General features: G+C 43.4%; 3 protein-coding genes across 4 annotated transcripts in view; 2 read left to right on the forward strand and 1 right to left on the reverse strand.

Moving 5' to 3' along the window:
* Nucleotides 1-301: 301 nt before the first annotated feature.
* On the forward strand, nucleotides 302-5,184 carry LOC142933870 (phosphatidylinositol 4-phosphate 5-kinase-like protein 1; the record flags this gene model as incomplete). The annotated part of the gene is made up of 9 exons (XM_076078148.1): nucleotides 302-496; nucleotides 592-632; nucleotides 767-931; nucleotides 1,641-1,765; nucleotides 2,587-2,621; nucleotides 2,710-2,765; nucleotides 2,857-2,969; nucleotides 3,075-3,237; nucleotides 4,752-5,184. Coding segments are annotated over 9 exons (1,326 nt in total), but the record flags the coding sequence as incomplete, so codon positions are not given.
* Nucleotides 5,185-8,931: 3,747 nt separating this feature from the next.
* Nucleotides 8,932-12,845, forward strand: paxx (PAXX non-homologous end joining factor). Of its 2 annotated transcripts, none has more exons than XM_076078181.1 (7): nucleotides 8,932-9,069; nucleotides 9,374-9,434; nucleotides 9,522-9,571; nucleotides 9,758-9,936; nucleotides 11,286-11,324; nucleotides 11,719-11,809; nucleotides 12,264-12,845. In XM_076078181.1, the coding sequence occupies exons 1-7, from the start codon at nucleotides 8,969-8,971 to the stop codon at nucleotides 12,310-12,312; spliced, it is 570 nt and encodes a 189-aa protein (XP_075934296.1). In that variant the 5' UTR covers nucleotides 8,932-8,968; the 3' UTR covers nucleotides 12,313-12,845. The 2 variants fall into 2 exon arrangements, with proteins under 2 accessions (XP_075934296.1, XP_075934295.1); XM_076078180.1 differs by having other exon boundaries at nucleotides 9,382-9,434.
* Nucleotides 12,846-13,639: 794 nt separating this feature from the next.
* abca2 (ATP-binding cassette, sub-family A (ABC1), member 2) overlaps nucleotides 13,640-20,318 on the reverse strand; it is a 61,776-nt gene continuing 55,097 nt past the window's right edge. Inside the window, exons 41-48 of the mRNA XM_076078149.1 lie at nucleotides 19,942-20,083; nucleotides 19,580-19,714; nucleotides 18,840-18,943; nucleotides 18,611-18,703; nucleotides 17,167-17,269; nucleotides 16,264-16,401; nucleotides 15,971-16,180; nucleotides 13,640-15,428 (exon numbers count right to left, since the gene is read on the reverse strand). Coding sequence (XP_075934264.1) covers nucleotides 15,393-15,428; nucleotides 15,971-16,180; nucleotides 16,264-16,401; nucleotides 17,167-17,269; nucleotides 18,611-18,703; nucleotides 18,840-18,943; nucleotides 19,580-19,714; nucleotides 19,942-20,083 — 961 coding nt within the window. The 3' untranslated portion in view covers nucleotides 13,640-15,392. The remainder of the gene's footprint in view (nucleotides 15,429-15,970; nucleotides 16,181-16,263; nucleotides 16,402-17,166; nucleotides 17,270-18,610; nucleotides 18,704-18,839; nucleotides 18,944-19,579; nucleotides 19,715-19,941; nucleotides 20,084-20,318) is intronic.

Below are 20,318 nucleotides of genomic sequence, written 5' to 3' on the forward strand. Positions count from 1 at the left end.
GCGGTTCTCAGGTCATCCAGCTTGACTGTCTGTTTCATCAGCATGTCATTCTCCGAGAGACGCTCAATAGTGGCAAGGCTGCCAAAAGGTTTAATTGGTGACGTGTGTCTCCACTGGTATGGCTTAATAAATCCTAAAAGAGTTCTTTGAGAGCTATGGATCTCTTGCCGACTCCAACTGCATGCACCCTGACGTTGATGCTTTTTTTATTTTAAAAATGTTCCTTTTGAAAAGTCTCCGTATGAAAGATACTATAGCCGAATGTCACTGTTTAACTTGTTAAACTGATGTCTGCCCGGTGTCACAGATGGCACAGAGACAAGCTGCTGGCACCTCCAGAGCTGCCAGCCGAAGACGCTGGTGGCATTTGAGACAGCGATGGAGGATGGTCGGGGTGTTTGAGGTCAACCAAGAGCACGAGTTCTACCATCTGACATCCACGATTAAAGAAGGCCTGCATGCTTCCATCCAGACCACTATGGACACATCAGGCCAGGTGAGGACTCTCCCAGTTAAAGGCCACTGGTTGTATTATAAACATGAAACATCGTAGACACAGATTCACTCATAAACACTTCACCTTTTGCACAGGATACACCTGCAGCTGAAGATGTCAAGGTAGAGCAAACTCAAGAGGCAAGTATTAAAGTCAGGCTGAAAACACAAGCTTCGTCTTTTTTCATACTTTCATTTTGTTGTTCTAAGAATTCCTGTCAAGCTGTTTAAAACAAACACCGTGTCATTCTCAAGGCTTCTATTCAATCCTTGCCTTCCAGGGGTTTGAGATGCAGACATTTGCAGGATCAGTGTTTTCTAAACTGAGGCGTTCACTGGACATCACAGAGGAGGAATACATGAAATCCCTCTGCTCAGAAGACTGCTACCTCCAGTTTGTCAGTAACTCCAAGAGCAAGGCAGACTTCTTCATCACGTAAGCTCTTCACATGATCTACACACAGACCTTCCACTGACTTCTTCTTCACGTTATCTCATCCTAATTCAAATTTCAAAGCAAACCAACACCCAAAAGGGAAATCAAATAATAGTTCAATAAGATTGTGGAGGCAAGAAGCACCGTCCTTGTCTTCCAATCTTCCAACATGGAATGTATGAGGCAGAGGTTCACAGTCGGTGCGTTACCTGCTGTAGAAACGGGCAGCAGTACCAACACCAGAGCAAAGCAATGTGCTGCTGTGGATACGAGCAGCAGCAACATGTATTTTAGTAACCAAGATGTAAAGCACACCCAAAAAAATCCATAATTGTGTAAGTGTTTGATTAACCATCTGGATTAATTTGTATGTTTGAGAGAACAGTGGCATGCAGATGTGTTATTCAGCCGAGTTAGTGTACTTTCCAGAACTGCACCTGGTGCCACAGCCATGGCAGCAGGTGCAGCACCTTTGACTATCATGTAGGAGACCAGAGCCTATCACAGACCATTCATCACGGTGACATGTTTTATTCACAGTCACCATGGTCTGTCTATAAACGTAGCTGTACTGCTGTACTGCAGCTGCCATTTAAGTGTAGAAAGTGAAAATTTACAAAATGTTGCCATTGGACATTAAAGAAGCTTTGAACAATGATTCACTATTGGTGTCTGTGTCTTGTTCTTTGCTGGCTGTTCTTGGTTTCAGGAATGACAAGAGATTCTTCCTAAAAACCCAGAGCAGACGTGAGGTGAACTTTCTCCTGTCCAATCTGCAGGCGTACATGGACCACCTGGAGAAATACCCTCATTCACTGATGGTGAGGTTTCTCGGTAAGAGGAGCTTCGGTTAATGCTGCAGTAGCTGTTTCAAGAGTATTATCGACACTTTGCTGTCACTGTTGAGCACGAGGTCCTCGGGAGTCAAAACATTTTGTAATAACAAAGACCTGTTCTACTCGACCGCTACCTTGATACTTGAGAAACAGAAATGTTCAGCATCAACAGCTTTCGATATGTTTTGGTAAAGAATCATTTTAGTGGACACCAAAAATGATTGACTTTCAATACCGACAAAGAGTTATGGATGGACAAGCTGTTACATACCATTTCAATGCTAATTAATGCCACAGTCTAGCCCCATAACAAGACTATGAATCAGATATATATACTGTATATATTCAAAGACCATTTAATCATTTATTGTCACTATGCGACACAGGGATGCACAACAGAATGCAACTCAAGAAAAACAAGACACACAATGATGTAAACAGGAGAAATATAATCAGCAGCAATACAAATATTTCTCTGGACAAATAACATTGCTGTCATTTTAAGATGAAATATTAGGAAGTCCTCTTTGAGAAGCTGAGCTTGTGTTTGTGTTTGTTCCTCAGCTTTAACACTCGTTACAGACCATCAAGTCCTCCGTCCTTCATCCTGAGATAGTTGAATGCACCGCATCCTGTTGACCTGCTGCTGTGAAGCTTTTGTTGATCATGGCCTAAAGACAATAAGACAAAAAATATGATTTAATAATATGCTTTATTCTTCTACCAAGACAGACATGGGTGGAAACTTCTCATCAATGGCCGATGTTGTGCCAGGGTGTACAAAGGCCTAACCTAACCATTGCTCTTTTGACTTTCCAGGTGTCCACAGGATTGTTATTCCTAATCAAATAAAGGTATTCTATTAACATGATAATATATATAACTGGTTCTATCCTTACAGTACCAGTACTCACAATGCAGTGTTGTCTGTCTGCGTTCCAGAAGTACTTCATTGTGATGCAGAGTGTGTTTTACCCTGATGAGAGGATCAATATCAGGTACAGTCTCAATGCTTCTGCTTTGTTTTGTTGTGTTGATTTCTGATAAAGGTTATGGTTGTATGAAAGCTGTGACCTTGTTGTTGCATAGATACGACATTAAAGGCTGTGAGCTGGGGAGATGGACTGACCCTGACAAAGGGGGGAAACGGATAATAACAGTGCTGAAGGACAATAACTTCGAAGGGCAGTCCATTGCGTTAGGTGAGTGTCTGCTCCCTTACACTTACTCTACTTATCTCTGGAGTCGTATGAATAATGCTCTTGAGCAATGCACACTAAATGCAAAACCGTGTGTTGTTGATTTAGGTCAAGAAAAATCCTGGTTTGCCAATCAAGTGAAAGTGGATGCTGCCTTCCTGCAAGGACTCAATGTGCTGGACTATAGTCTCCTGCTGGCCCATCAACCTCTGCACAGAGATGAGCTGGAAGGGAAACACTCTTTGGCAAACCTTGTTCTACGCACCACAAAGTAGGTTTTATATGGCCTTTGAGCAGCTGCAAAACCAATTTTCGTGCATTACATTATGTCTCATTTTTCACTTTTTTGTCAGTTCAGTAAACTCTAGAAGAAGTTTTACATACTCGTGAATAGCTTCCTTAAAGGGAATGTGCTGTTAAAGGACATACGCCCCTGCTTTCTTTAGAGCTGGAGGGGAAGATCATGTCCCATGAGCGCTAATGCAAATCTTAGCTTAGCATAAAGACTGGAAGCAGGGAAAACAACTTGCTCGTCTCTCTCTAAATTTCATAAAAAGTCTGTGCTTACAGAATTAGGGTTACAATATCGTAACCTTCGTTCTAACTCACACAGGCTCCGCCTTCTACTAGGTTTTATGGGTGCAATGGATGCACGCCCTGCTGCAACATAACATACACCCAGCCACATTGATCCTGACTGACTAAAGGTTTGTTAAACCTTTTATAAACTAGTGGGAAACTCTGTACAAACAGTATACACTACAGTACATTATCTGTTTACATGCAGCAGACAAACAGACAAAAGAACAGGATTTTCCTGTCCATATTATCCCACAAAAGCAAGCAGACATATCTGAGGGACGGGTGAAATAGAATACTTTACTGATCTGGGAGGCTTCCTAAAGCAACTTCTTGACCCACACAGTGTGGCAGGACTGACACATTAACAGCTATTGTATGAGGTAAACCATTATTGGTCCTTTTTTATTGGTAGGAGAAGAAACACGCATTAGCTCGGCGAGGCCTTCATTTTTCATTCATCACTTAAGTTTTAAAAGAAGGAAAGAAAAAAAGACAACTAAATGCATACTTAGAATAACAACTCATCACTGTGGCTGAGAGAGTCGTCTTTCAATCTGAATCGGTGGTTTGATCCCCGGCTCCTCCAGCCCCATATCGATGTGTCCTTGGGCCTGTGCCTGAGGTGCATAAATGAGTGTGAACGTTTTGTCCTGATGGACAGCTGGCACCTTGTATGGTATTGTATGGTAGCTCCTGCCATCATGGTAAATGGTAAATGGACTGTACTTGTACAGCATATAGTATTTTCTAGTCTTTCAGACCACTCAAAGAGCTTTCACACTACATATCGTCATTCACCCATTCACACCTGCCATCAGGACCGACTAACATTCACATTCACACACTGTGGGCACAGCTACTGGAGCACTTTTAGGGTTAAGTGTCCTGCCCACAGTCATCAGTGTGTGAATGGGTGAATGAACAAGTGGTGTTAAAGCGCTTGGAGTGGTCAGAAGACTAGAAAGTTGTTATACAAAAACAAGACAATTCACCCATCCATTTACCGTACTTTGATGTCTAATGCATGCTGCTACATACAACGCTTGCAGGTTGAAATGTATGCAGACTTGAATTGATATGATCTCTTTATGAGACAGATTGTTCCTGGTTTAGTTTGTTCAGTGGGTCATTAGTTGAACGCCTGCTTTACTCTGAAAACCTTCTAAATGTGTTCTGTGGATTCTATGGTTTTCTTTCCCAAAGGTCTGTGGACTTAGTTGACAGTCCCACAGGGTCAGACCCTCCCACCGTTCCATTACTGAGAGAGGCCGTGGCCGAGGTGGCATCAGATACTACAGACGAGCCACAGGCAGCAGCTGAGGACGCTGGTGAAGGGATTCCCCTCCAGGAGATGAACTGCGCTGTGAAAGAAACCAGCACGGACTCAGAACTGCAGGAATTTCTTGAGCATCATCGTAGGCTACTGCCCAACTGCAAAAATGCAATTCATGTGGTAGATGGGCCCGATCATCGCTACTTTGTGGGCATTATAGACATTTTCACCGTCTACGGCTGGCAGAAGAGACTGGAGAATGTGTGGAAATGTCTCCGCTACCCAGGCAGGGCCTTCTCCACAGTCCGCCCCGCCAAATATTCACACAGATTCTGCCAGTGGATTCAGAACCACTCTCAGTGACCACATGAAGAAAACATTCAGCACTGACATACACAGCACCTGATGCATAACCCCCAGTGTCCACAGGACAGCCATCGTTGTTGCATTCTGGTTCTGTCGTGATGACGTGATGGAGCAGTGGCTCAACCAGAATGCGATGAGCTGCGTCTAGAGGACAGTGATGAAGTGTTTGTGTAGAGGTTGTAACCTTGTGTGCAGTTGCTGAGCTGGGTTGTGCTATAGACACAATAGAACAATGATAGGGGGTCCAGGGTAGTGGCAGGTTTCAATTAATAAATAAACAAACCTTGCAGTGGTGTTGGCAGATTGTATAGAGGCACTCCCCATGTTGTCAGTTTATTCTATTTACTGGCTCAGACCACCCTTTCAAGTCTTTCAGTTGAGTTTGCTTCTTTCTCTTTAATATAAACTTGTGTTTTGTGCGTCGGTAAATGTACATAAAAATACAGCTTTAAATACCTTGAATGGGTTATAATGCAATTCACAACTGTTGAATGTAAAACTTCCTTCACGTGCAGTCATTATGCAGCAGCAGGTACACGCTGTCTACACAGCATGCTTCAGTCAGCATTTATCCCTCTCATGCATGTCTGCCTGAACAGATATTCACTGGATGGGACAACTGCCTTGTTTTGAGTGAGTTAGAACCTTTGAAGCAGGAAACTAATGTGCTGTGACTGACCCTGTCTCTCCGGGTCCACGGTGAAGATTGCCAGAGCTGAGCCCTCTTTTACCTTCACTTCATAGCTTCCATAAACTCCTCCCACACCGGCCCAGCTGACGCCCCTTTGGTGCTGCTCTCTCTATCTCTGGGCCAACCAAGCAGAAGAAGATTGTTCCTGTCCGGTGCTTTTAGTGCACGTTGCTGTGTAACGCTTGCCAGAGGATATGAGTTCAGTCCTGCCCTGGTCAGGGGAACACCAGTGATTTATTCTTCTTTTGTCCTTTCTGTGCTGAAATTGAAAAGCGATTACTGTTATTATTTGTTTTCATTCAATATAAAATGGATTAAATTTGTAAATGGCAATCAGAATTGTATAGAAATATGTATGTAATTGCTCCATATGCACCATCACTAGTGAAGATTTATTAAATGTATGTTTGCAAAGAAACTTCTGTTCTTAGATTATTCTTTGAGACACTATGGAAGCTGTTCAATTTTTAAAATTGGTGGATGGTGGCATTGATCTCATCCAGCCTTTGCAAGACATCCTGGGCATGAACCTGCATCAGCCACCGGTGTTTGGAAACAGGATCAAGCCCGATTTGACAGCACTGGCAATCCCCTTGCAATCTGTCAACTGTCTTCACCTACCAGACCTCAGCATTATGCTCCTGCAGCTTCCGCTGACTGCTACTGTTTCCCAGCCCTCAATGACGCATGCAAGTTTTGATGTAAAGATGAAAGGGAACTGCATCCTGTGGCCAAAGTTGCTTTTGCTTGCATCTTCGGCAGGCCAGGTGCTCAGAAGCAACGAAGTACATCTTCCCCATGGCCACCACCGGCCTGATCTTCTGATGCAGGCCTGCTGAAGTCAGCAGGGGGGGATGTGTGTGTGAGCTTGAACAGTTTGTTAAACATGTTCAAATAGATCCACAAATGTGTATATATCATTCTACATGTAAACCTATGTTTATTGGAAATTGAAATATGTGTTTATAGAGTAAATTATGCACATTTGCAAAGCGCCCTGTGTTTTTGTAGATGTGACTTTACACAACATAAATAAATAAAAAACATGTTTGTGGATGTGATATATTTTTGGATCATGGTACACGTTTGTGGATATTTTTCTTTGGTTTACGAATATTAAAGTCCAAAAAATCATCCGTACGTAGCACGTAAATGAAGATATAGTATAAAATAGAAGCTATAAACAAGCCTGAGTAGCAAGAATGCTAATTTAAATCCGTGGTCTCTAGGCAGGTAATACAAACAGAAACATTATAAGTGACAATACATCTAGAGCAGTAGATGATTCGCCTCCACTATTATGGCCTATACCAACTGTACCCCATAGTCTCCCCCCCCCTTTGTGGGCATCACAGCCGGGCCGCCGTCGATGTAATAAACAAGGGTCGCTCACAATCACTAGACATCATGAAGTTCATCCACAGACTCACCTTAACCTCAGGCCCACATTCAGGCTACCAGAACTCCATCGCAAACTCACCCTCTCACTTCAAACATTCAAATCCTCAGCAGCAGATTCAGACCCCCATCCGACACTGGTCCCTTCGTTTTCAGCAGACATCAACACCTGCACCCCCAGCACCTACACCTGGTCATCGCCACACGTCAAGCAGTTTTGAATTATACATGCTCCAAAACCTCTTCCATCTTACTAAGGATGGTGACGTTTCAAATCCTTCCATACCTCACACAACCTGCCTTTTCCTTCCATCGAGACCATAATCTTAATCAGAACGTCCACCATACAAGTATACCGTAGTGGTATATCCATTTCTCACCCCTACGACAAAGGCCCTCAAACGTTGGAACCTCATCTTGTACCAAGATGCTCACCCTTGACGGCAGACCTTCTCTTCCATTGCATCCAAACCCCACGCACAAGTTACCTATACCCTCCTATCAACTCAACCCTCAAATCCATGTTCTTCCATTCTTTATATCTTTATGATGCTCTGAATTCACCACCACCGATGATCATTTCCCAGTTCTCATCACAGTGAATGTAAACGTGTGTATGCAAGAATGGAATGCATTTACTCCATGGTGTTTTGATAAGATATGTTGTGAGAACTCCGCTCATATAATCTCACTTGAAGGAAACATTAAAGAATGCACAATGCAAATACTAACCACATTTTAAATGCAAGTACACTAAAGAACACATGGCAGCAAGCGAGTGGTGCCTTGGTGGAATGAAGAATGCAGATCAGAATAGGACTTTTAGATCATTGAGAAGCAATCTGACAGAAGAAAAGGGCAGCGGCTCGTAGGAGAGGATGAAGTGGGAGTTGAAACTAGTGCCTACCTCAGGAACAGTTATCTCAAAATCTCCACAGAGGGTTCTAAGAAGAAACAAAAGTGTGTTGGAATTGGTGTGTATATATCCCGGATTTCCATATATCTATCTCCAAAAGACTGCCTGACCAGTTATCAGTCGATGCAGCAGAGAGAGTGGCAGCTTGTATTGGTTTGCAGTGGTATGAAGAGGTCAGACATGATAAGGTGGTGGTGTGCTCAGCATACAGATACGGGAAGATGTTCTCATTGAACTGGACCTATGTTTGCTGAGACTAGACAGAGGTGTAGATGTGCAGAGTGCGCTGACAAGCTTGCAAAAAGGGCCTTACAAAATAAAACAACTGTACCAATACCATGAGGCTGAGAAGAAGAAAAGCAGTAATTAAGAAGAAAAGAATGGAGAAGTGGCAGAAAAAGTGGGAAGAAGATAGAAACGGAAGTAGGGTATCACAAAATACAAATATCAGTCTAACTAACAAAGCTAAGTTAAAAAAGGAGCAGAAGGGAGGAACTCGTCACAGGAACGTTTAGAATAGCACAGCTTTAAATGGAGTGGTAAGGCTGGGCGGGAACAGGGTCTGTTTGAGATACTGGAACAGAAGCCTTTCTAACCGACACAAGGTTGATGGTAAACAGGTTGAAACGATGTGGTGTTACACCCTCCTGTACAGTAGGTGGCAGTACGCACCCCGAGCTGTTTGCGGGCCGCCATTTAAACCGAGAGAAGAAACGCCTGCACCTTATTTTGTGCCTCTTGGGCCGCCGTTAGTCGAGTTCCATGGAGGAGGAAACATGGATGTGTCCCAAACGTCATACTGCACTTTGCTGGATAAAAACAACCAGTCGAAGTTCCTTTGCTACACACGCAGAACAACCGGAATGTTTAACATCTGGTGAGTCGAAGGTTGTGTTAAAATGTACATAAACGTGACCTCATAGTACGTGTTTCCTAGAACGGACAGAACGCTCATCAAACCTGCATTTAAACATTTAAACCCGGGGGCACGGTGATATCCCGCTGTTTATCAGCGTTACGACACTAAACAGCATACTTATACTTATGCGTTAATTTGAGACCACATCATGAATGACGTTGTACATATGTGTGTTTATTACATTATGTCAATGTAAGGACACAGGAGCAGGTGTGATGTCATGAAACTCTTTCATCATCACGTGTTTGTTCTTCTTCTTGAGTTTGACAGATGCAGCCGCTGTCTGGAGCGCAGAGTACACCGAGGACGCGTTGACCCAGTTCGTAAGTTTCCTCTGCAGACCCCCACAGCGTGCTCGCGTGCTCCCTTCCTTCCGTGGTAACTGGTTGTAACTGTACCTGTTTGTTTAGAGACAGAGGTTTGCCGTGAGATCTACAGAGGATTATATTCTAAAACTCAGGTGAGATCACAATCTGTCCTCTTAAAACTACTGTGTGGAATATTGAAGCGAGGCGGTGGAAGTCAGTGGTGCTAGTGAAGCTTCACAGCCGTCAGCAGCACATTCTCTGTACCGACCAACTTTACAAACAAGTAAATGCTACATGGAACCATTACTGAGGCTAAATGTTCCTCTCTCTTCCCTCAGGTCGGCCTGTGGAAGAGGGGACGTGTCTGTTGTGGTGCATGACTCCAGTGCAGAGCTCCATGTGAGCTCCGGTCCAGCTGACCAGAGTGTGACCTTATCCAGGCTGGAAGGCCCGCAGGCCACAACGGAGCTGAAGGAGCTGCTGTTCAGGATGGCTGACCGCCTCACTCAGCCCGACAGTAAACGCTCTTTCTTCTTCTGTTGTTTCACATTGAGTGCAGGTTTGAGCTTATTAATAATGAGAAATATAGCCGCAAGCAACGATTTCGGGGTTCAAGCGAACACAGTTGAAAGCTGCGAAGGTTCTAGGCCCCCGACACACTTTGTGACACCTGCAGTAAAGAACCAACAATCTAAAAGATGCTTATTCATTTATGGACAGATCTTCTGTTCTTCGGCCACACCGTCACTATTAATACATTTTGAAAACATTCTGGGGCTATGTTTTAACGTCTTTATCGAAAATAGTCACCAAGTTTGGTGACGTTTGGACTGATGATCATTGATTCATGTCCACATTTGCTGCTGACCCATGCACATGTTTGGGACTGGTGGCGCCCCCTAGTGAGCCATTTCAAAACAGTTGTGCACACTTGGTTCAGCATCGTTATGAAATATATCCTGCGAGTTTTGTGTTGATTGGTCAAATAATTCCTGATTTATAGTCTGGTCGTGTTGTGCCACGCTGTTGGAAACTGTCGGTGTTCCAGATACACACTGATACAAACTGATACACTCTGAAACACTCTGATACACACTGATACACTCTGAAACACTCTGATACACACTGATACACTCTGAAACACTCTGATACACTCTGAAACACTCTGATACAAACTGATACAAACTGATACACTCTGATACAAACTGATACACTCTGAAACACTCTGATACAAACTGATACACACTGATACACTCTGATACAAACTGATACACTCTGAAACACTCTGATACACACTGATACACTCTGAAACACTCTGATACACACTGATACACTCTGAAACACACTGATACACTCTGATACAAACTGATACACTCTGAAACATTCAGAAGCATTGGTGATGATTGGTCCAGAGGGGGGAGGCAGGTCTTCTGATGTGCTGAGCCCTTTTAGAATTCATTGGTCAATATCTTCAAAACGCACGGAGATACCAAGAGGTTTTATGCAACTTTTGATAAGCTTGGTCCAATAATGTTCCTCAGAAGATTTGGTAGCAACAGGACCTACGGTTTCAGAGAAGATGTTAAGATCCAGTCAGATGGACTAAAGCTTCTTGAGGCTGTTCTTGTAGAGGTGGATCAGTGTTTGCACACAACGTTCAACTATAGGTGAGGATTCCATGCGTCTACAACGTTCCTCTCAAAGGAATCTATCTTCTGAAGGAGAAGATTAATAATAACAAATCAGCAAAACAACAATAGTGTTTTGTGCTGGATATTAATCCCCGTATAATTCACTGTCATTAATTTCATATTATAGGAGTTTATGCTTCTTGGAGTCAATGCTGACTGTGACTCATTCCTCCAGGTGTCAGTCCAGTGAAAACTCACCAACGGTGGCCTGCAGGTATGTTTCTAAAGGGTGCAATTAGTCATCCACTGGGGGGGGGGTATATGTATGCATGTATAGCAAAGGAACAGTTATTGTTATCCAACACGGTGCAGTGTGACGTTTGGAACTCGTCCATATTTCCTTCTAGAGTTCACTGCCAGCTAATGAGGACGGAGGAAACGCCGTCTTCTGTGACTTATTTAGCTTTAGGGGTGTAAGACAATTATGTTTTTATGATACGGAATTGATTCTCAAAGTGTGTGTGTGTGTGTGTGTGTGTGTGTGTGTGTGTGAGAGAGAGAGATATATAATTCAGAGCTTTAGTATTCAGCTCTGCTGTCTGCAGAGTCCTGAGGATTGAAGAACAGGCTCGTGGTGGAATGTTACACAGATACTCTCTTTCCTCTAGAGTTTCAACTCCAGCAGCAGAATTGTGCTCCACCGATGGCGATGAAGAAACGACTTCCTGGAGCTTCGCTCATTAACCCAGGAACTAAAAGGTACGACACATCCCTCCGTACAGAACCTCGGTACAGCTCGTCTTCCTCTTCCTGCAGGTCAACAGAGCACCGTTCTGTTTAAAGCTCCTCTGACCGGAATAATCTACCTGGAAATATTCCATCCAGATCATCTGTTCACCTGCTCAGAAATGTGCTTTCTTCTTATTGAAGTCCATAATGACGTCTCTATAATTATGACTTTATTATGTAATGCTTTTCTATAACTTATGAAAGAACGTTTTCATGCTCTCGAGTATGATTTCCTTTTACATAATTTTTACATTTGTTTGGTTTGTTTTTTGTTACATTTGTATCGTTTGATTATATAATTGTGCTTGTGTTGTATGATTGTCGTTGAGGACCTCTTTGAACACTAGATGGTACATCTCGTCCTAATAAAGAGTTTCATATTCTCTGTGAATGTAAACCAACGACTGCTCGTCTGTTTGTGCAGAAAGCAACAAGCGACCGGCGTGGCCTTTGATGATGTAGAAGAAGACTGATCCTTCAGACGACATGTTCTCACGCTGCTGCTGCTCCTCAACCAAAGACGAATGTTCTTTTAATCCACTAACACGACATCAGGACGTCTTCTTAAATCACAGCAGTTATGTGTCATGAAAACTAGGCAATGATTTTTAATCCGTCGAGGAATGAAGCAGTAACTTCTATTAGTTTGAATTTAATTTAATTTCCAGATGAAATTAAAAAGTAATAAGTTGCAACAAAGAAGCCGACGCTCCTCATACTTCAGATATGTGCTAACGACACATTATGTTCCTTGTTTTCCAGGAACCCGTCTTCAAATGACTATGTACACTTATCATGCTCTTAACACATTTGATACAGGAAGGAGTGGTTTGTACTCCGTATGAACTTACAGTAAGATCCTCCTTGAATGACCCTAACCCTGAGTCAGGGTTAGTTTACGTGTATATTTACTCATTTTCCTCTTTATGTTTTTAGGTTATCATGTGAAACTTTGAAAATAAAATGCAATTTGAATTGAGTGAAATAAATGTTTGTTTCACATGCATCTCTGGTATCTCTCTACATGGTGACACACTTGGTGAGACTGACTCTCGTGTTGTGCTGTTTAGCTGAAACATGGCGTCCAGCCCTCAGTCCTGCAGGCCTGGGTCACCGTGCTCTCAGCTGGTTATTAAGATGCAACACCAACGGAAACCAGCAGCACCAACGCACTCAACATAGTCAGACATGAGCAGTTGTACAACAGCGTGAACTGTAGTTGGAATTTCTACTCCAATTATACTAGTTAATGAATCAATGTTTGGAAAATGCCAGTTTGATTGTTTTTGGGTATGTACACAGATTCATATATAAAATGTATGTAAGCAGTCCCTTTGTCCTAAAAAGAAGACGTGTTTTACGCCGACTGCTGAAGTCTCATTGAGAGAACAGCTGGTTAATGATACATGAGCTTCAGCACTAACGTCAGATGTTTAGTCCAAATGAGAACCTGATGATGCTGAACATCCCAGAGAAGACTCATGAATCCATATCTCACACAGAGCAACGTGTAACACATTTAAAATATCACCTTTCAGATTCTCTGCACCCAACTCCAGTGGTTGCCGAGTTCTTTATTAGTCGCCCCCGTTATATATTCATGAGTTTGTTTCTGTCATTAGGCTGATCCCTTCTGTTGGTCACGTTCCAAGCTTTGATTTATGATCTCGTTATAATCAGTTATCCTGCTGCAAAACTCTGTTATGGTCTGAAATCATTTTTTAATAGAATTCAATCAGATATTTCAGCGAACCACTTCCCTCCAGCTTCACATTCTCAGTAAAGAAAGAAACGACAAAATGAGTTTTTCCTTGTTTAATGATAACCGTAGGAAAACAGCCCACCACTGTAATAATGATCACCAACATACGACTGCAATCAGCTGTTAAAGAAGAAGTGAAACAGTTACTATTCAGACAGGACAGGATACAACTCATCATCACAGAACTCATGAAGTGACCAGTTTGAACCACATGCCGACACACAGGCAGAGAAACAGACGTGTGTCTGTGAATATGGATATTTTGCACATTTTGACTTCCATTAAATTCCACAGAAAACTACAAATACTTCTGCAAATCATAAAACATGTATTGTATCCAAGTTAAAACAATAGCATAATAATCTTCTGATCTGAGGATTCCCTTTAGTATCACAGTGGTGGTAGTGCAGTTATTGTCAGGGGATAGAAGCAGAGTTCACACGGTTAGATCGCTGATTACCTTCACTTGAGATGGTGTAATAACACAATTACTTTAATTATTATTATTATTATTATACATGGTGTGTGGTTTATAGAGGATCTTCTTGGCAGAGTCCACAACATAATATGTTAAAAGCACAAACAAAAGCATTCAGTAGAAAGAGATCAAATGTACAGTGTCAACATGGATAGAAGGGAGGCACCATCAGCACAATAACCACGCCTTTACATCCTCTCCATCAGCACAATAACCACGCCTTTACATCCTCTCCATCAGCACAATAACCACACCTTTACATCCTCTCCATCAGCACGATAACCACGCCTTTACATCCTCTCCATCAGCACAATAACCACACCTTTACATCCTCTCCATCAGCACAATAACCACGCCTTTACATCCTCTCCATCAGCACAATAACCACACCTTTACATCCTCTCCATCAGCACGATAACCACGCCTTTACATCCTCTCCATCAGCACAATAACCACACCTTTACATCCTCTCCATCAGCACGATAACCACGCCTTTACATCCTCTCCATCAGCACAATAACCACGCCTTTACATCCTCTCCATCAGCACAATAACCACGCCTTTACATCCTCTCCATCAGCACAATAACCACACCTTTACATCCTCTCCATCAGCACGATAACCACGCCTTTACATTCTCTCCATCAGCACGATAACATCTCCGACATCAAGTTCAAAGAGAAGGCCGACAGCTCGCACACATGCCCACACCGGGCACTTCCCAGGGTGCATTTCAGTAAATCCCTTCTGCAATCACTTATTGCAGAATAAATCACACAAGTCATTCTGTAGCTGCTTCAATATCCAAAATAAATCGTTCTTCTTGCCACAGAAAAATAGACTGTATTACATCACCGATGGTTATCACCTTCAACACAGCATGCTCTCCTTTGGTACAGTAACGAGGGCCCGCTCTGGTTACATGAGGCCCTGTGGTAGGAAGCGCGTACAGCCAACTCAAAGTAACCGGCGCTGTCAAACGTACTGTATCAACAAAGACATCTTCATTCACTAAAGGAACGACTGTGCTCAGCAGCCGTGTTTCAGACACATTCTCAAACAGAAATAATAGAATGGAAACATTCCGGGACAAAGTCTCAAATCCACATGCGAGCACTCCTGCTGCTGTGTCTCTGCAGGTCACCACCGCTGTCTGTATGTTCTAACCTAAACCACCTCAGGCCATCCTGGGATACAAAATTTGAGGCTGAAATAGTGAACTACTGGTCCTATGCTCCATGGCGCAGAGAGATTTGGTCCTCTTCAGGGTTCAATCAGCAGCTCTCCTGGTCTCTGCTCTTTGAACGGCTCGTTCAACAGAGAGTGTCTGTGTTGAAGGAGAGCTGGACCTGCAAAACACACACACACAAGCACAGTCAAAGTTAGCGTGTGATAGCTTGTGCTGCAGCAAACATCATGCAACCAGCAATTCTACATGTCAGTTAATCTACTCGTCATGTTTACTACCACTAAGCATGTGTAGTAGTTGTGCATCAGAAGAACGGAGAAACCAAGTGTGCACTCTGCCTCCTGACGGTGTAACTGCTTTACTCTGCGCTGTGTTATAATATCTTGCCTCACCATATTTAGTCAACAGAAGGACATCCTGTAGCTCTCATCTTGTCTCATCAGTCTCTCTCAGCTCAGCTTTCAACATTCAATATCAATTCAAATGTGTGTTTTGCAATAAAGAAACTTTATGAATGCCTGTGTATTGTATATATTATATTCCTTACAGCATTGAGGTTCATTAGACAATATTTATGATGCTATTTCTCTGTTGTGGTCCATCCTACATGGCTTCTGCACTTAAATCCCTGTGACCCTCGACCTGTAGCTCATGTTTACTACTAAAGTAAAATAAAATAAACACAGATGAAAACGCACTCACCCGCTCCTCTTCAAAGCTGATGAGTCCTTCGTCATCATCGCTCTCCAGCTCCTCTGGGGCCTCGCTGATCAGAGCGTTGAGCTCTGTGTTGGGCGGCCGAGACTTCAGCAGGCTGAGGACGCGCTGCAGGGGCGACTGTCCACCACCCGGGGGCGACGCCTCCTGCTGCTCCAGGTTGTCGCTCTGCTTCTTAGCAAAGTTGACAAACACCTAATAAAGCGGAATAAAGATTACTCATTTGTCCTCATGAGGTCCTGCATGAAGTTGAGCCGGAGTGTTACAAGCTGACTCACATTGTCCAGAGTGGTCTGACTGACAGAGTACTCCTCAATGCCCAGCACCTCCACCACCTGCTCCATCTTACTGAAGACCTGAGCCAGGGAGATCCGCTCAGACTTCAGCTGGTACTGGATCTTGGTGTGGTGACGCTCCTGCAAATATACCTCACTCTGCTCATTGAGAAAAGTGCCCCATGTAATATGAGATGGAAAATATCAAAGAGGACAAAACATCATTTGGGGGCGGGTTTAAACAAGGTGGAAGAGGCGTGTTTAAACACATTGGGGCGGGGTTTAAACAACGTGGAAGAGGCGTGTTTAAACACATGGGGGCGGGGTTTAAACAAGGTGGAAGAGGCGTGTTTAAACACATGGGGCGGGTTTAAACAAGGTGGAAGAGGCGTGTTTAAACACATGGGGGCGGGGTTTAAACAAGGTGGAAGAGGGGTGTTTAAACACATGGGGCGGGGTTTAAACAAGGTGGAAGAGGCGTGTTTAAACACATGCGGGCGGGGTTTAAACAAGGTGGAAGAGGGTGTTTAAACACATGCGGGCGGGGTTTAAACAAGGTGGAAGAGGCGTGTTTAAACACATGCGGGCGGGGTTTAAACAAGGTGGAAGAGGGTGTTTAAACACATGGGGGCGGGGTTAACGATGAAAGGGTGGAGTTCTTTGAGAAATGCCTTTCACAAACAAGTAGTCATATGATCTGTTGATAATATGAAAGTATTGACTAAAGCATATATAATGGGTATTCTATGAAATCAGTGTCTTCATGTCGTGCCATTATCAAAGGAAAGGATCTTGATCCAATACACCTATAAGTCTATAAGACTTTCTGGACTTTGAAGTTAGCATCAATGCTAAAGCTGGGGGTGGATATTCATCAATCAATCAGAGGTAGCTGCAGTAATCTACCTTCAGCACGGCCTCAGGGAAGTTCCTGTTGAAGAATCGAACTACCTCCTTCACATTAGAGCTGCTCTTTGTCCTCACGGTGATCATGTAGCCATCCCCAAACCTGGAACGTCATCATAGAAACATGAAATACTAACAGAGCAAACAATGTAAACTGTTGAGACAGAAAGTTAGTGCCAGCGGGGATAGCTAGCTGGCTAGTGATGCTCACAGACCCCACTGTGACCTGGAGCTCTCTGAAGAGAGCTAGCTAGCAATGCCTGCTGGCGCTAACTTCCTGTCACACCGATCAGAGGATTGGTGGTTTGATCCCTGGTCCATATTGATGTGTCCTTGGGCAAGACACTTTACCCCAAACTGCTCCTGCAGGCTGTTCCTGCGATGTATGAATGTTAGTTAGTCCTGATGGGCAGGTGGCACCTTGCATGGTAGCTCCTGTCATCAGTGTGTGAATGTGTGTGAATGATGACATGTAGTGTTGAAGCGCTTTGAGTGGGTACATGGACTATACAAGTACAGTCCGTTACCATTACATACTTGTGTAGCCTCTCAGTAAGTGCACACTAAAAGTCCCACCGGTCATATTCCTTGGCCTTTGGGGACACGTTTCAACAGCTAAAGTAAAGATATCCAGCAGTTTGGTGATGTTTGGACACACTCATGATTTAGGGCAACATTTGCACCAGGACCTTGAACTAGTGGAGACCCCTATCAAGCGATTTGAAAACATTTCAACACACATGGTTCAACATTGTCATCAAACATATCCTGCAAGTTTTGTATTTATTGGACAAACAAATTCTCAAATCATTTGTAGCGCCCCCTAGTGGCCGGGTATGTTTAAGGTACTCGTGTGGACATATCCTGCAAGTTTTGTAATGATTGGCCCACGGATTGTTAACTTTATTGAAATTATGAAGAGAGCCATGGCCTTTTAAAGTTCATTAGTCAACATCGTTAAAGTTAAGTTTTGATTTGTCCAATAATGATCCTCACACAATTTGGCAGCAATCAAACAGTTTAGAGATGTAAAAAAAGTGCTTTTGTTTTTATTCAAAATGGCCGAAAATCTTCATGTCAATCGGATTAATGGTGTGAGGGGCGTGGCTTTTTCAAAATCACCACTTTGGGTGTTAATTACAATAAATATGTCTCCAGTCAGCCACCATGTGGCTGACTGGAGACATATTTATTGGGAAGTACTCGCACATTATTTAGTAAAGTATTGTTTCATGTTTCTAGCTCGCTCCAACTAATGTGATTTTAAGCAGACCAGAAATAATAACAAATTGCCACAAACCCAACAGGGTTCAGTCCCTTCGGGGCAAGTCCCCAAATAAATGAAGTCCATTTACTCAGCTGTTAATGCCAAACTGTTTAAAACAATGCAGATTAGAGCACATCTATAAATCACAAAAGGAAGGCTGATCTTCATCCTCCTGACCTGTTCTTGAGATGCTGGATGCTGCCCAGGCATTTAAACCTGCCGTTCACCATGATGCCCAGTCTGGTGCACAGAGCCTCACACTCCTCCATACTGTAAACGACAGCATGAAACACATATTAAGGACACTGTGGTGAAACAGAAGTGAAACACATATTAAGGACACTGTGGTGAAACAGAAGTGAAGATAAGTCACAACAGTAGAAGGTGAAGGACTGAGTTTCCTCACCTGTGTGACGTCAGCACTACAGAGCGTCCAGTCTTGATTATGTCCAGGATTAAATTCCAGAGGAATCTGCGCCCCTTTGGGTCCATGCCGGTGGTGGGCTCATCCTGGAGAACCCCGCAAAACACAGGTCAGAAGCTAAGAACTACATACTGGATTCAAAGATTACAGTACTTTCACTGTTCTTCCTGTCGCCCGTCTACACATGCACACATGAAATGGACAATTTGTACAACTCGCCAAAGTGAATAGCTGAGATCTATGAACGATGACTAAAGAGAAGTAGAGCTTGGAGATCCAGCTGGTAATGAGTTTAAGATCAGGGCCAATACAGGCAAAACCAGGATATGCCATAACGGGGCGTTATTATGAACAATATTACAAAATTAGCTTCCTCTGGCCATCAGGCCGGTCAGCAATGTGGATGTTGTAAATATTTTAAACGTCTGTTAAAAACCCTCTACTATCGACAGTGTCTGGTCACAATGTGTTACTTGCTCCTAAAGTTTTTATTCATTTGTGAAGCACTTTGTGACACCTGATCTGGCAAGGTGCCACATAAATAATAGTGTCCATGTTGAGATACTGTGGTGAGAGTCATTACAGTCCTCTTGTGGTCTTCCTCTAATGGGAACAATGATGATTGGTGAAACTCCTCTATATGTTCATGTACCCGCTGTGGGACTACTAAAGGAATATCTCATCTCATCTCTCATCTTAAAACATACATTTGAACTTCTTACCAGGAAGATGACTGAAGGGTATCCAATAAGAGCGATGGCAGTGGAAAGCTTTCGTTTGTTTCCTCCACTGTAAGTGGCGGCAGGCTTGTCGGCATACTTTGACAACTCCAGCTTGTCTAATGCCCACTGCACCACCTAGAGGGGGTGAAGGAGAACACCTTAGGTGATGACGATGCATCTGGTTCAGGTGTGGAGGGGACAGAGGTGAAGAACTGGTGTGAAGATTTCCCACCACCGAACAAACTGAAGATGATTTATTCCAATACTGTGTTGTTGTTTTTAGATATTATATACCTAAAAACAACCTAGGTTGTAATGACTGTTTAACTGTGTGTGTGTGTGTGTGTGTGTGAGAGACTGACCCTCCCCTGGTCTTTCCATGGAATGCCACGGAGACGAGTGTAAAGCTCCAGATGTTCTCTGGCTGTCAGGTCATCAAACAGAGCGTCAAACTGTGGACAGTAGCCGATACTCTGCTGCACACGTAACAGGTCCTTCAGAATACTGCACACGCACGCACACACACACACACACACACACATGCACACACACACACACACACACACACACACACACACACACACACATGCACACACACACACATGCACACACACACACACACACACACACACACACACACACACACACACACACACACACACACACACACACACACATGCACACACACACACACACACACACACACACACACACACACACACACACACACACACACACA

The sequence above is a fragment of the Anarhichas minor genome, unplaced genomic scaffold, assembly GCF_050575085.1.
Source record: "Anarhichas minor isolate MPS153535 unplaced genomic scaffold, ASM5057508v1 ptg000063l, whole genome shotgun sequence".
In the NCBI taxonomy this organism is placed as follows: Eukaryota; Metazoa; Chordata; class Actinopteri; order Perciformes; family Anarhichadidae; genus Anarhichas; species Anarhichas minor.